General features: G+C 41.8%; 1 protein-coding gene across 9 annotated transcripts in view; it reads right to left on the bottom strand.

The window, feature by feature from the left end:
• fbrsl1 (fibrosin-like 1) overlaps positions 1-16,039 on the bottom strand; it is a 282,772-nt gene that overhangs the window by 86,049 nt on the left and 180,684 nt on the right. For 7 of the 9 annotated variants that reach the window (XM_075468377.1, XM_075468380.1, XM_075468379.1 and 4 more), the window contains 2 exons: positions 15,331-15,360; positions 2,849-2,878 (listed from right to left, as the gene is read on the bottom strand). In XM_075468377.1, coding sequence (XP_075324492.1) covers positions 2,849-2,878; positions 15,331-15,360 — 60 coding nt within the window. The remainder of the gene's footprint in view (positions 1-2,848; positions 2,879-15,330; positions 15,361-16,039) is intronic. The other 2 variants (XM_075468381.1, XM_075468386.1) reach the window with 1 other exon arrangement.

A 16,039-nucleotide genomic window follows, 5' to 3' on the forward strand; every position in this document is an offset into this window, starting at 1 on the left:
AGTGTTTGTCTCTCTCCTCATGAAACCCTTTTTTTCCCTAATTTTTTTTCTGCTTTTGGTGATGGCCTGTCAAATCATTTTTGCCCATTCTTCTCTCCTCAGTAATTTGATATGGGTGACTCGCAATTCTCATCACTTTAATTATGATAATATGTGTTGCTGAGGGAATGAAAATGTCATTCCTGCTATACTCCTTTTCCAGATGTTCTTTTTTTATTTAGCCCTCTTGTAAAATACATTCACCTCATTGGTGTAGTTTCAAAAAATTATACATTAAAGCAATAATGAACCCCACATAGCTTTGCCAACCTATGTTTTAAGTAACAAGAATGACAACTTTTGGAACGAGAATAGAGAGTAAGAAATGAGAGCAACGCTTGAAGAGAGAGTAAATATCGCTGAAGCAGATTGGAATTAACATGGTTAATGGTAACTTTCATTTACGTTTTTCACTTGCAATACTGTTTCACTGCTAATAGTTTAGAGTTCTTATTTGTAGTCTTGATTTCGTGTTAAGAGAGTAGTTATTTTTTTCTCAGACAGCACAATGCTTTAAGTATTGTGTCTCAATGTGTGAGTGTAAAGTAACTTGTAATTATTGAGACATTTGTACATTACTATTCCTTATAGATGTTTCACAAGCCAAAATACAATAAGCTACTGCCAAAAGGAGTTTGTTGACTGAAAATGAACCGCAATCTTGAAATGAAGCAAGTGCCACAACAAAGAACATTTTCACATCACACATATACTGATTGTAAACAGTCTCTTATCTAGCAATGATTCAGCTGTTACATTTAAATAATAACAGAGCTTAAAGTTACCTTGCAGTTAGCCCACTCAAGGCAAGGTTCATGTACTGTATAGCAACTAGGCTAATATAAAGGCAATACTGATGCAGTCAAGAGTGTTTAAAAGCAGAAGTGTTATTTAGAAATGTTTATTCAATATCCCATGAAAAAGAAAGCTCTTTTTCTGAACAGTCTGACAACTCACCAACCATAAGAAACACAGCTGAGTTTCTGCAAACCTGCCAGATTAGTTTGTTTTTATTTCTGTTCTCTTTCCTTAGGTAGAATTATGTTAATTAGGACAATTCAACCTTTATACTAATAAACATCAAATTTGTGAAACCGTTAAGAACTATTATACGTCTGAAGTAACTGAAGGAAAACAAATCCTAATAAAGGAAATAATCTTAAACCATTTCTCCCATTTTATTTCCCTCTCTAACCCCAGACAGTGATGCCGCGTAGCTCTATGGAAGCTGACAAGGCTACTATGTCCCTCCATCGCGTCAACTGGCAAGCACTCTTGGTTTCCTGTCGTTTCTACGTAGAGATAAAAGCCCATTGACTTGCCAACCTACAGTTAATGCAAATTGTACCTGTTATCAATGTATTATTTATAGGGTGAGAGTTGCACACATTTCCACAGTACTGGAAGCTAAGCTTACAGAAGATTAGGCATGCTATCTTATTCATTTACCAGGGGGTAATTACTAATCTGTAGAGGAATTAGAATGTGTGAGGTTCCCCAAAGGTGTTTCATCTTGTAAACAGGTGGCTGCCATCAGCCTACCACCTCTAAGTCTGCAACAAACAAATACACAAAGCTGAAACTTATAGATTTCATCTGGCAAGTTGCCGAATAGTAACGTCACTGCTAAAATAGTATTGACGTTTCTATGCACACCCAGATATCGGGAAAGTTAGTTTGCAGACTGTTGCATGTGGAAATTCCTTTTTACTTCACTCGTGCAAAAATGACATTTTCCCTCCCATCTTTAATTAGGTTAAAAAGAGAGACACACATAATCTAATTCACTCTATGAAACAACCTTCTCTATTTTTAGAATGGTTAACTCCTTGACCATTAAATGTTTAACTGAAATGACAACTTATGAAGCACAAACTCAAGATATTCCTATCTAGCATCTTAGGAAAACAAGCAGATAGAGGTGATGAGAGCTGCTGGATAAGAATAAATGTAGAGACACATACACTTTATGTGCCATTTGCTAAAGAACATATGTAACCAAACAAATCTCAAGGAAAATACAGTGTCACTGTATGTTTCTGGAAAGCAGGAATACGTTCACTACCTACAAAGGTATTCGACAATTAGCAATGCATGTCTACAAGCCTACAACTCTGCGAGTATTTAAGTGAACCATAACCAGATATTTTGTTTCCTGATCTTGAGAAGTTATTATATTTTAGGAACTTAATCAAGAGGTGGGGAAAATAGCACTTACCACAGGTTAATAAAGAATAACAGTTTCCTGCTTAAGTCAAACATGGGTATGTCAGCTGAAAGCCTATGTGTTAGAGCCATTCACCTACCCATGCTATTTCCCAATAGGTCCTTATTTCTTGATCAATAAAGCTGATATTCACGCAAGAACTAAAAGTAATTTATGAAAAGAGTAAAATAGATGTAGACACTATACACGTGCGGGGAATAAAAGCAAACAAAGTAAAATACCTACAGATTAGACATGGATACTGTAAGCATTTCTGGTTCCAAGGAATGTAAAATAACATGTATTTTCCTGGCGACCATGTTGATGTAATATATATGCAGGCCAAATATGCCAAAAAAAAAAACTTTTTACACAAAAAAGAAAGTTAGCTTCATTGTGAGCCACATTTAGCATTTTTGTGTGAAATGTGGATGATCAACAGCGATCGGAGCACCAACCCCTCTCCTCCCCTCGTTTTCTTTTTTTTTTTGCTAACAACACACTTTGACTGTCTTCCTTCTTTACTTGAGAGCTCAAATGTTGCTATTCACAGCTCCCAGCCCACATATAGTTTGTGAATAAACACAGAAAAAGCGGTCTTACCTTGTCGTCAATGTCACTCTCGCTGTCACACTGTAATAGAAAACAGACAGACACAGGGAACGTAAAGAAGTATTCATTTGGCTCCCCCACATAGCATAATCACTGCAGATGTTATTTTTGTGTGCAACCTCTCACTCACTGTCAGCTCTCAGTACAAACAGCACAGGATGAAGAGGGAAAAGAGAGTGTGGTAGTCAAAGAGAGTTTTTCAAGTTTCAAAAGAGGCACAGCCGCACAGAAAACCATTCTGGTGTTTTTGTCACGAATTCAATGCTGTAAATTTGCAGAAGATGAAAAAACGAAGACTATTATACACAAGGTGCTATTATAAAGAGCCTGTTAAGCGATTTTGCATTCAGCTGTGGCTTGTCATTTAGCCCTTTGAGTGTACTTTAAAATTGGACGATAGCATCTCAAGGACACAGAGAGCTAAGGTTCTTTGAATTCTCCAGCACACTGCCTATTAAGAGTGGTATTTCAAATCTGTCTTGTGACAAGCCAGTCTTTAATTTGTATGTAAGATTCCAACAGGGATGAAGGAACTGAGTAAAAAGAGTTTTCGAAGTAAAAACTGTTTTCTGATATGTGCCTTGACTAGCATGGTCAAAAGCCAAACTACTTTCTAGTTCGTCAAAAAGTGAAGTGGTTTGGCTTTGACACTTGAAATTTCTGTTAAACAGTGTGTTAAACAGGCTTAATATCTTGAGAAGATGGGGAAAAAAAGTCAGACCATGTCACTGACAAACAGATAATGAGAACACTGTAGGGCCCAAATCCTTCATTTCTGGAATGTTGACCCTAAGAAATCCTTTTAAGAAAATAACAAAAAATTAAAATTAAATCAAATTCACACAAATTCTAGGAATTACATTCATCTTATGTGAAGGTAAAGTCAATAACTCTCTGTGACTCTGCTTGTTCGACTTTCAGTACCACATTCTTCAACTTAAATCCAGCTCCTTTGCCTCTGTTTCTCACATTCATTTATCACTAAATGCTTTTGGCTGCTAACTCTCTCCCCCCCAGACAATAGATAGTAAAGTTGTGGAAATAGAAGTGGTCGAGCAGCAGGACAGTCCCACTGGACCTCACAGCAGCATGCACGAGGAATGGAGCAATTCAAGCGAAGAGCCACACAGAGGGAGACAGACTGTCCCTTGTGACAATCGGCCTTCAATCTGTCAATTAAGTCCCTGTGGCAACATATTTAAGTGGACCCTCTTTATTTTGTTTGACTCCCTGTCAGAGCAGCGGACAATGAAACGGGAGCTGGGTCAATAGAGGCACAGCGGCCCTTTGTTGTGAGCGCAGTGGGTCCAAACGTATAATTAAGTAACGAGAGTAATCAGAACAAGGGCTCAGTGGTCAAGATCTCTCAGGAGACATGAACGGGGGCAAGTGTGTGTGGGGGGTCCATGCACCATGATTCATCCTACTATTCCAAGACAAGGGATACAGCAGGAGTCCTTGCTGCTAGAAGAAATAAGTGAAAAACAATGTGACTCAACTGCTTGGGAGGGTCTACTGTCGGGTTTACATCACTAGCAGAAGCTCAATAACTCAAAGAGATGTCTGAGCTCCTCTTAACCATACACAGGTATTCTTAAAAAAGACCAAAAGCAAGAAAATCTATTTGATTCTATCCATGGGTGGAAGATGGAAGTGTTGTGAAAGTATTTTGTGTGTAAATTTGTGGTTGTCCCTGGCATATTTGCTCATGCAAAACATCTTCAGAAGGAAAATAAATTATTGGATAATCAATTTAATAAAAAAAAAATAGAAGATGTAATCCTCTTCTTAGTTCTCTGTTGGCCTGTTTGTAAGACCTGATTGTATCTCTACGGATTATAAGTGGTGATAAATGCACAGGTGTATTTACTTTTTCCATTTTTTCTTCTATTTCTTAAATACTAAAAAAAGATGGAGAAGATCAAATATTTGCTGGTCCAAGTGCCTCAGACAAGTTGACAAAATGAGTGTATAAAGGAATATGGAAAAGAAGTGTTTTCTTTATTCCTCGTTTAAATAGTTAATGTTTACTCATGTTAACAACTTAAGACCGCAAATTAAAAAATGAGAAAGACTCTTTAGTGTTAACTCCTAAATGCATACCAACACATATGAGACAATGGGAACCAAACATATTCTTTGCATTTCTATACATGTCCTCTTCTACCTTCAGAAACTTTTGGACTGAGTGTCAAAAGACAGAGTGCGAGAAATCAAGAAAGAAAGTGGTGGTATTCTTTTCAATCAGTTCCCCATTCAGGCTGTGAATTCCAGACAAATTCATTTCCAGCCATTTCTATACTGCTAGTTGGGCTCAAATTGCAACCTAACTAAGAAATACATTGAAAAGAGCTGATAGAAACTCCATCGTAACCCTGTTGTCAGAAAATCCGTGTTAATATATTCTTGGTATGCATCTGAAAGGATGACTTCCAACTCACAGTGGTTGTGGGCTCCACTCTGTTACTAAAGATGAGTTTAAACCCCAGGCGATGAACAAATGGCTATGTCTATTCCCTAGGTACATGCTTGGCCTTGTCGTTACTGAAGTAGCCATGACACTAGAGATGAGGCCTCATAAGGCTGGAGCTGGCGAGGAGGAAAATAATATCAAAAGAGCACAGCATGGTGCTTATCCTTTTACAAGAAGCATGCACTGCAGCAGAGCGTTAAGAGGAATACCAGCTACGGCTCAGACAGAGACGGAGACACAGCACAGCAGGGGAAAAAAAAGGCAGGTGGAAATGGGGAGGAAAACCATAACAACAGGCTGGCGGGATGCTACAGAGATGAAGGCATGGGCGGATGGAAGTGATGTTAGAGCAATTTTGTCAGTACTGTATATGATTGTCCTATTGGGCTATTATATTTAGTCCAGTCAAAGAAAGGAATACATTAAAGATACAGCATTGGTTTATGTTTGTATGAGTCTACGTGTACTGACAAAAAGACAAGCATCCAATGCTCCTTTAACTATCTGCTCTCGGAAAGCAATCTTCAGTAAGACTGTACAAGAAAGCCAAATGGTGAAAATGCAAAACCACAAACCCAAAGCGAAGCCTCCCTAAACAGCACGTTTGGCGGTCAGAGGGGACGTTGTTAAAATCTGAGAGATGTGCTGCTCACTAAGCTGCCTGACAGGAGCGAGGCCCCCAGTGGTTTGTGTTGACAAACCAAGCCTCTACCAAGGAAATGGAAGAATAAAGAAAAAAAGGCCAGCTACTCTGAGGCAGGGAGCGAGCAGCAAAATCTGCACCTGGCAGCAGCCATCTACAGCGTGTAACAGGGGACCAGCTTCAGCCTCATCCACAGCCCACCCTCCTCGCTTCCCACCTCCTCTCCCAGCCCTCCTCTCCTCAGCCAGCACATCAGACAGACACGTTTGACATTTGCACAGCTTTCAACACTTCAGAGGCAGGAGATTCATTCCACCAGCAGCCCTGGATTGAGCCAGGCCTCGACCTGAGTTGGCTCCCATGATGACCCTGTAGCTCAGTCCTGAAATGAAGCAGGGCTGTGAGAAAAGAAGCAGGGAAAAAAAAAAAGAGAGAGGGTGGGATGGATGTCTGGCTTCTCCTGGACATTTTCTCTGGCACATTCCGATAGACGTGCAAGGGAAAGACAATAAGTGCTGCGGCTCCCGGAGCACAATAAAACGACTAGCCAAATTAATCACACAGCTCCACTTGTCACACTCAGAGGACAGTCTGCCATGAATTCTGCCTCAGAGATAGAGGGAGGAACAGAGGAAGAACTTGCCTGGCTACGCATATGCTGGCACGGCGTCAGCCCCTGTCTTCCTGAATACTGATCGCCACCCATTACTTGCTGCAGGAAATGTGGAGAAAATAAGCAACACAAGGGCTGCCATAGCTGCTGGCATTTAAGCCTCACTGTCATCTCAAGTTTGTAAGACGAGTTGTACGTAAATTGAGAAAGTTCTCAATCGTTAGTAACTGCGATTTTACTTTCACACCTTGACAACAGTAATGGTGATTTTCTATTCCATGGTGCAGTACCTTTTTTTTTTTTTTCATTACAGGTAGTATCAAGTAACTTGTACTTTTTGGTACAACTCCAGTCAAAGTTCGGTTCAGAAAAAATGGTGTAAACAACTCTCTGCAGCAGTTGATGCAGACGTCAGACTACCTTGTTCTATGATGTTATCTGTTTCTCTGCAGTCTGCAACAAGCTCTGTAACGCACATTTATTTTGATCACTTCCAAAAGACATTCAAACCATTCTGAAGCAAAAACATGTCGTAAACATATTAAATGCAATTCATATCAATTCCTCTTTACTCTTTCATACTTCTTCACTTGTAAGTAGCTTTGATGAAAGCATCTGCTAAATTAGTGTAATGCAATAAACACACACACAGCAAAGATGTGTGTCTCGTCTGTGTCGCTGCAGTCATACACACTGCGACGATAAACAGCTGACCCTGTCCACAGCGAAGGGATACTGTCTATTTTCAACAGCTGTGCTGGTTTGAACGACACCGTCCCTTACCCCACAGTACTGTACTGTACCATGTAATGGAAAAATGTCATGAGGCAAAAACTGCTTAATATATCCCTTATTAAAGTGAATAAAAAGATAGGCCAACAATCCAAAAATGCATAAATCTTCATGGTGGTGGGAGAAATTACATCAACTTAGAGGACTTTTCGCCAGGGACAAGCCATAGAGACCCCTGATTGTAAAAGAAGAGTTCTGGCAAACGCAGACCTCCTGCAGTGAAAGCACACAGAGGGGGTAATGGCCCATTTAGATAGATGAGGACCAAAACTGTGGCAGATACTGGTGGAACAACACCAATTTTTTCCTGCAATTTCCCTCCTGCAGATGCTTGGATGATGTGTTGGGATGCAGGATCTGTGGAAATTCTGATGGGGTATAGATGTGGAACTTTAAATCCACCGAGGGACCTCCTTCTGGGCCTGAAACATTAGCGGGATATCTAAAAGTCTCACTGGCCTTCTGACAAAAAAAGGATTCTTTGAAATTTTTGGAAATTATCCTTCAATCTGGATTTTATCATGGCTGTGCAACTAAATGGAGAAAAAATAAAATGAAATTGAACAAAATAAATTGAAATAAAATAAAAAGACTTCAGGGAACTTGCTGTTTATTCTTGTGTTTTTTTGGCTCATATAATAACAAATGGATGACTACATTTAACTCTCAATACCACAGAAAAAAAAACAAGAGATTCCTCTTGACTCCAAAAGCTGTATCTTAAAGCACAACCTAGCTGAGTGATCTGATCACAGGATCAAATACATACAGCCATTTGACCCTTGACCTCCCCAGCAGGCGGCATCGGAAGTCAGCTGATTACCCGGGTTCAGCCTGGGAGCTCTGGATTAGGAAAGAATTGATTCCAGTGAAGATGTAGGGTCCACAGGGAATGAGATGGAGGGAAAAAGCTCTGCTGAGCAGAAATGATATCGACCAGCAGACAAAGACAGGCTCTCACACAAAACCATATTTGAGCCTGGGACCTGGGAGGTGGCTGTGCAAACAGCAACAGCTTCAGCAAAAGCTCCTTTCACAGAGGCCTATTGAGAGAGGACAGAGATAATGAGAGAGAGGGAGGATTGAAGAAGACAAGCTTGGGAAGATCTTTGCATTAGCCAGATACACAGAGGCCTCTGGTTTAGAGCTGACACACTTAAGGAAAGAGTCAGCGGGGCCATGTAAATCAAGACAGGGTGAGGAAAGATATAGTTCTGACCTCGGGCCAAACTAAGCAGACTTTAACATTACCCAGAGTCCATGTAAACAGCACTGAGACCTGGCAGTGCTCTACCTCACTTCCATGCAAAGTATGTGGTAAAGTCAAGGAGGAAGAGGGGGATGCAGGGGTGCGGTACATGGACAGATTGATGGTGATAGCAGTGTGGATAAACTTGAAGAGTAGTCCCCCTTCTTCACTAAATTAAATGACTGGCTTGTCCTCTCCAAATCCCCCAACCTCTGCTTTCAGCAGAACCCTGGGAGAGTGACAGAACTGGCTGAGCTGCTTGTGTGATCCTTGGAGTAGTTTGGCAGGGGAAAAACAGACACTAATGGCAGATGTATGAAGGAACAGGGAGCATTTATTCAGCTCAGAGAGAAAGACGAAGACTGCCAGAAACCTGAAGGGACAGGGGAATGCACAACTGTGCTACGAGTATATTTGAGAAAAAAAAGCCACAGATTTCTTTTTTGTGCCGTCTTTCATAAAATCCCCCTGCTTCCTCCGGTCTCTGCTGATTGTGTGACTTTAGCTGATTTGTGCGTATCCACATGCACAACCCTGAGCACCTCACTGTGTTTTGACATGGCCCTGGGCCTGGTGCTGCTGAGTTGCAGCGGCAGACACTGGGCATTGGAAATTTAAGTCGGGGCATAGGAGAAATTAGGCGAGGAGGCAAGGAAATGGGATGTTGACTTGAACTGGCCCTGGGGGCAGCTGAGAGTCTCCCTGTGCAGCTCTGCTGGCTGCCTGACAGTTTGATGGAGCGAATGGAGGCTTCCCCACGGGCCGGGCCGCCGTTTCTAACACTGATGTAGCTCAGTGAGGAACAGATTGAGCCTCCAGGCGTTGTTTTGTACTGCTACTCTGCTTCTCTCTCTTTCACACTCTGTACTGCAACTGCTCACTCTCTCTCCTCACTAATCCAGTCAAGCCAACACACAGAGACATGTACACACAGCGCATATGCATATACATACTATCGGTGTTCACACATAAAGCATTTAGATTACACAGAGATAACAGCAACACCCTCAGAGAGCACAGCTCCCTGCTTCCTTTTCCTCCCTATGACAGTAATGTGATGAGCACTACAGATGCTGTTTACTGAGCTCTGGCCGATGCACAGGGGGAAGAGGGAACAGAAGGAGGTGGGATGGAGGAAGAGGCAGAAGGAGTAGAGTCAGGGGGCTGGCAGGCCACAGCCATAATAAAAAGAATCTGGCGGCAGCCCACTGTGTGCTGGTCATGAGAAGCATGTGCCGCCGGGGGGCTCTACTGCTAATTTCAGGGGGCAGCCAAGCGTTTCACGCTAGACTTGTCATTGGGCCAGAGGGTGCATTCATACGGGGTGACAGCAATTGCGAGAGGGAGGGTAAGGAGTCTGGGGAGGGGGAGCAAAGAGAGAGGGTGAAAGCTTCGACTCCCTTGCCCCTCCCTGTTCCTCCTATTCCCCTTCTGCAATGATCAAACGTTATTGTAGGCAGGGTAAGAATTACAAATGAGGGTCCTGTGGCAATGGCCAGAGCTGGGAATGAATTACTCTCTTCACTCTGCTCTCTCCTCAGGTGGCCATAAGAGGCATCGGTTATCCTCATACCTTTGCTGTCCAAAAATGACTTAACACTGGGGTTTGCATCTTGCTAATTAAAATGACAAATACATTTTTCCAAAAAATGCATTTTTCTTGCAAAGAAAACTTCGAGACATCGAGATGCCCAGCATGTGCACTCATTTGCATGCTACCTCAGGTATGTATTATGGCTAAAAACTTTGTGATACGGCCTGTCCAGGGTGTACCCTGCCTCTCTCCCAATGACAGCTGGGATAGGCTCCAGCCCACCTGCGACCCGACCGACGGATTCAGCGGCTATAGAGAATGGATGGATGGAACTTTGTGATAGTAAATACATATAATGATTGAGCAAAGTCCAACCATGCCCTTGGTTTTCTGTACAGGAACGGCATTTGGGAAATCACTGATGGACACATCTTTAAACTGAAGAACTAAATGGCCAGATGACTAGGTGTTCACTTAGGGTTTATCTCACAATTCACCCTGGCAAAATGAGCAAAGTTACAGTAAATAAAGAAGTGAAATGAGAAAACAAAATGAAAGAGGGACTAAAAACATTGTCAGGCAGCCCATCTTGGATGGGCAAAAATTGAAGAGTGTGAGGGAGGTAGAAAGATGCACAAAGAAAGCTGGAGAGATCACTGAGCTGATGCTAACAGCTGGTAGCTTCTCCCCTAAAAATGACATGACTCCCTCTAGTCTGGCAGTCAGGAGGATCTAGAGAGAGACGAGCAAGGATGAAAGGAAGCGTGTGAGAGATGGAGTCTGTAATGAAAGCTGGGTGGGTGATGGTAAATGTGTGCATGTGGAATTGAAACAAGCTGTCACATGAGAGAGGAAAGGAGGAAACAGAGCAATGAAGAGAGAAGGAGGAAAGAGGGAAGAAGGAGGCAGCTACATCGCACACTTCAGGCAGTGAATAATTTAAAGGAGCACTGGGAAGACAAGACGAAGATGAACACAAAACACTGGCAGCATTTGACCTAAAGCTTCAGCTACATCACAGCACATCACAGAACATAGAGTTCTATTTTGCTCTCCCCTTTCCTCCTCCCCACTTTCTCTTTTCTCCCTTTTGCTCTTCGTATGCCTCCCTCTGTCTCAGAGAGGAAACAGCTGTACAATATTCTTGTTTCACCTCACATTCTATGAAACTCAACAGAATGGCTGACAACTGTTTCAGAAGGATATCTTTCCCTCTGTGCTCTGAGCTTCTATGGAGAAACAGTAGAGCCTCTGTCAAAAAGGATATATATCCATTCCAGCAATAAAAGTGGAAGCAGGTTTGTCTGCAGATTCCGCACTCAGGTCTAATAATACATTTCTGTTGACAATATACTGTCATTCAAAGATTGTGCCCAGTGCATTTTCAAGAGCTTTGATCTTATAAGAAACCAGGGCTGGGTAAAAATATATATATATATATATATTTTTTTTTTTCCAATTCGAATCGATTTTCATTTGAAAAATCCAATACTGATTTATGAAATCCTTGAATCGATTTTTTATTATGGGCCATCTCTGGTATCCTTTGTGTTAGGAATTTTGTTGCTTAATCCCACAAGACTAGCTTCAAATGACTAGTCGCGCAACATTGAGCAATTAGATCCATGCACGTGTTAGACAGAACGTGTACAGGGAAATCATGACAGAAACAGCAACACCAACATCACACTGTCGTTTCTGAAGGCAGATGTGTGGCTGCATTTTGGATATAGAAACCGAGAGAAGTTTGACAAGAGCGAGCAACATTTTAATGATATACCTAACAAAAAAGTGTATTTCATTCATTTAAAAAACTTATGTTTTTGCAATTACTTTTGTATAAACCTCTTTTGTAACCAAGCCATATTTGTACTTAAAGTAATTTACTTGAATTGATACTGAATCGAATCGGAAACTCAAACTGGATTGTAACCTTCTGAATTGAAATTTAATCAATTCAGGAAATTAGTGGCAAAATCCAGCCCGAGAAGATGCAGAATTAATCCATTTAATTCTATTTGAAAGGAATCTACAACCTTGCCCATCGGAACACCATTTATGTCAAGAGACAAACAGATAAGGTAGTCTAAGACAAGAGCAGTGTTGTGAGAAACAAGGACGGGAAACATAAGACAGCAGCAGTAAATAACAGCTGCTCTATGATTAGGCGCAGAGAGGTTAAACAGAGCTTGTTCACGCCACCTTTATCAAACTGCCATGAATCACCTCACCTGCCGAAGTGTGTGTATGTGTGTATGATGAAAGGACTACTGGACATCTGTGCAGGGAGTGGCAGGTGGGCAGACTGAGGGCGGTATGATCAACCCAGAAGGGAGGGGCCATTTATTACTGTAATTAAGGAACTGTGGGAGTAGAGAAGCTGATGCATGTTGAAATGCTTGTAAAGTAAACCTTTATTAGGCAGAAGTGGTAACATAATGCAAGTGGTAGAAAAATGTCTAAAGATGGGATTAAAAGAAAATAAGAATTGGCTTGGTTTTGTCTTATCATTCTATCCCCCCCCCTTCATTCTAACACTCTCACTCCCTTTCTCGCTGTCTCCTGCTCAGTCTGTGTGGCTGATATTAATGGGACGTCCCTTGTTTGTAAATGTGCCAAGTTGTGAGCACCACTGCAGGCTGTCTATTATAGCAGGCCTCTGGGGCAGCTATTCCATATGGTGTCACATATGGTACTCAGCAGCATCAATTAATGTTGTTATAATACTGATTTTTATGAGCTCAAGCCTCGTTCCTTTCCTTTTTTTCTACCCGTCCAACTCGTCCTCTTTGCTCCCCCCACCATCAGTGATTGTTTGATTCTTCAAACTGCCTGTTGCTAAAACCTTCAACAATCTAGCTTTAGAACAGCTTCACATTCAGATACTGAATGCTGCTAAAGATGTGAAACAAAACTATGTTCTTGCTCTGCTGCAGAAGAAGAGGTAATGCTTTTATCAGTTTGTCGCAAGTTTCACATTTTTGTGAAGCTGAGAATTTCACCAGTGACATGAAAGAACACAAAAGAGGCAAAGACACGAATTATACAGAGTGACAACTATGTTTCACTTTACTGCATATCAGAAACCAAACACTGCATTTACAGCAACTAGTTCTGGTCATATTAGGATCAGGGACTATTAGTGTGTTAAATTAGGCCTGTATTTATGCACAAAGCAATAGGCAGATGGATGTGAGAGCAGAATCTGCTAGGCTCCTTTCTTCACTGGTGCCTTTGGTGGTGGATCTGACAGGAAGGGAACAAGAGTGTAGCAAAAAGCCTCGCTTAAAAAGCTCAGAGACACACAAGCCTTGTCAGTGGTGCCACAATTAGAGACTAGATCACTGGCGCTTCCCAGCGAGAAACATCTCACCACCACTCCTCAATGGAACTCTTTCGTTTGAGGAACACACTCAAAGTGGGGTTCTAAAACGTTTCGGATGGCTAATCACTCTCAGGATAAAAGGCCCTGGCTTGTTCGTTTGTCTCAGCGTGGGGAGCTTCCCTTGCCATTCCTCTGTCTCTGATTCTGATTGTTTTTGTTCGTTTCTTTTGCAGCAGGCAGGCGAGCTGGCAGGCAGCACTGTTTGAAGGTGTAGTCAGACCCGAGTGCAGGCCTGATGCTTTGTAGTGATATTTCCAGCAGCACAATCTCATTACTTTTTGACGTGGGAGATGCGTGCAGGGGCGGATTGTCATTTCACGCTGTCAAAAGTTCCATAGGGGAACGGAGGGGGAATGAAACTTCAATGACCTGCATGGCTCTGGCTCATCAACACTGAATATATTAAACCAAATATCACAGATAAGGCCCAATGAACCAGATCCTCAGAGAGGCTTGTAAACTTAATGTCCAGTCTCCAGGGGTATTTAAAGTATCTTTCTACTCATCTGTAATCTTTGTAACAGGATCTATTTCAAATCCTCCCAAATGTTTTCATATATATATATATATATATATATACAGTAACCCTGATTGATCTATTTATAACACTGCATATAGGTTTCCGATGAAAAATCCGAAGGGGAACATCTCGTACAACGTTTTCACAAGGGACAATCATTGGCAGCTCCCTCCTGAAGAAAAAAAATGGGGGATGTCCCGTGAAGTTGATTTCACACGGACTTCTTTCAATACTGAAAGAGAAATTTACTCTGTGTGAGATGCTGCCAGGCACTGATTGAAGCGGCTGGTTACCATGCAAACCCCAGCCTGTTGCTGGGGCGACTGTCCTGAAGTGCTTCCTGGGTAATTTTCGAGGTCACTGGTTTGTGCACGCCTATGTGGTGCAGATGGGCCCACCCTCATTCATCGCCCGGCAGGAGCTCTTTCATTAGGCCCAGTGAATGGCCTTATTCATCCCCTTCACCTCAATTGGTCATGCTGCGTCTCTGCAAAGGGCCGAGGACAAACTTTTCTCTCTTTCCACTCCCTGATCTTCCACGCACCACCCACCTTAGTCATGCTTCACTTTTGTTCAGGAGCATTTGGTGGCTGAGACTACAGGGCTCATCTCCTCCTCATCTTAGACGGACCATTAGATGGAATGTAAAGGACTGCTGATCTGTTTATCTTGAATAATGCTATGAAATTTATGCTCTAGATCAAGATGGATATTAACAGCTCATACAGACAATATCTATGAACATACAGTAAATTCTGCCCGCTCCCATAAGGAGAATAATTCATCTTGAAAAAGAGTAGTGTAGTGTAGTAATTTTATACAGTATTTTATCATTTTATCAGTATATTAATCAAAATCCTATTGTTATGTCTGTATAAAAAAGGCACCAAGAAAGGGAACGTCTGAGCAAAACATTTTCAGCTATAAGTATGCTCTCTCCACTGAGTTGCTCCTGTAGTTGCAGTGCTTATAAATGCTAGTGTGTTCTTTACTCCCTGCCTCTTTTTGGCACTCAAGTGAGTTTTAGGTCTAGCCTAGTGAAAAGTGACTAATTGTCTTGAGTTGTTAGTGTGCCTGGAATGAGATCCACTTCAGTCAGTGACAGGGTGCACAATAATTTTGTTTCTCCTTTCCTCCTACCCTCTCTTTCTTTCTCCTACTTGCGGCAGATTTAACTCCTCTGCTTCTCAAGCTACTGAACTGTAAAATTGACTGGACAGCAGGCAGTATACAGAATAAGACCTGGCATCATGGACGCACTAACCTTGAGGAGGGCCACTGCTGCTGGCTGCACCTAAAGAGATGGAGACACAACGTCAGCCATATTGGACTGAAAAAAGGTTAAATGAGGAGGAAGGAGAGACCAAAGGTAGAGAGACAGGTAGAGACCCTTCATAAAGAAACAATACGGCAGCTTGGTAAAGTAGGTAGAAATCAGCATGAGGTGTACATACATTCTACAAACAGATTCTACAAACAGAATGGAAACCACAGAAAGAAAATAAGGAGAAGGCATTTTAGCAAACCTTAGCTTCTGCAGTGCTAATGCACAGCTAGCACAGTGCCTACATCAACCTTTGCAATTACACTGAGTTCATTGAAAAGTTATATGGCAAAATGTAGATATTCTGTGAATATACGGCATCATAAATACCTGCTTCTTATAGCAATTTGAAACAACTATTATCTTTAATGAAATCAACTTGTATCACTTCACTTGGAACTAAATCTGAGCAATCACTTACTAGGAATCACAAAGACACTGGCTGTGGTTTAGATATGAACAAATGGAGCCTCAGTCCCTTACAGATGATATTAGTGCTCTGAGCTGCTCTCTCTCCACAAGAGATTAAGCAGGTTTGTACTCTCCCAGGCGGGCAGTGCTCCCCCCTCTAGGGTGCTGCACTATCATTTGCAGGAAAATTACTTCAGTAATGACGAATCCAGGCCCATAAATCCTCGTGGCCTCACCT

Source organism: Odontesthes bonariensis, chromosome 6, assembly GCF_027942865.1.
Source record: "Odontesthes bonariensis isolate fOdoBon6 chromosome 6, fOdoBon6.hap1, whole genome shotgun sequence".
Classification (NCBI taxonomy): domain Eukaryota; kingdom Metazoa; phylum Chordata; class Actinopteri; order Atheriniformes; family Atherinopsidae; genus Odontesthes; species Odontesthes bonariensis.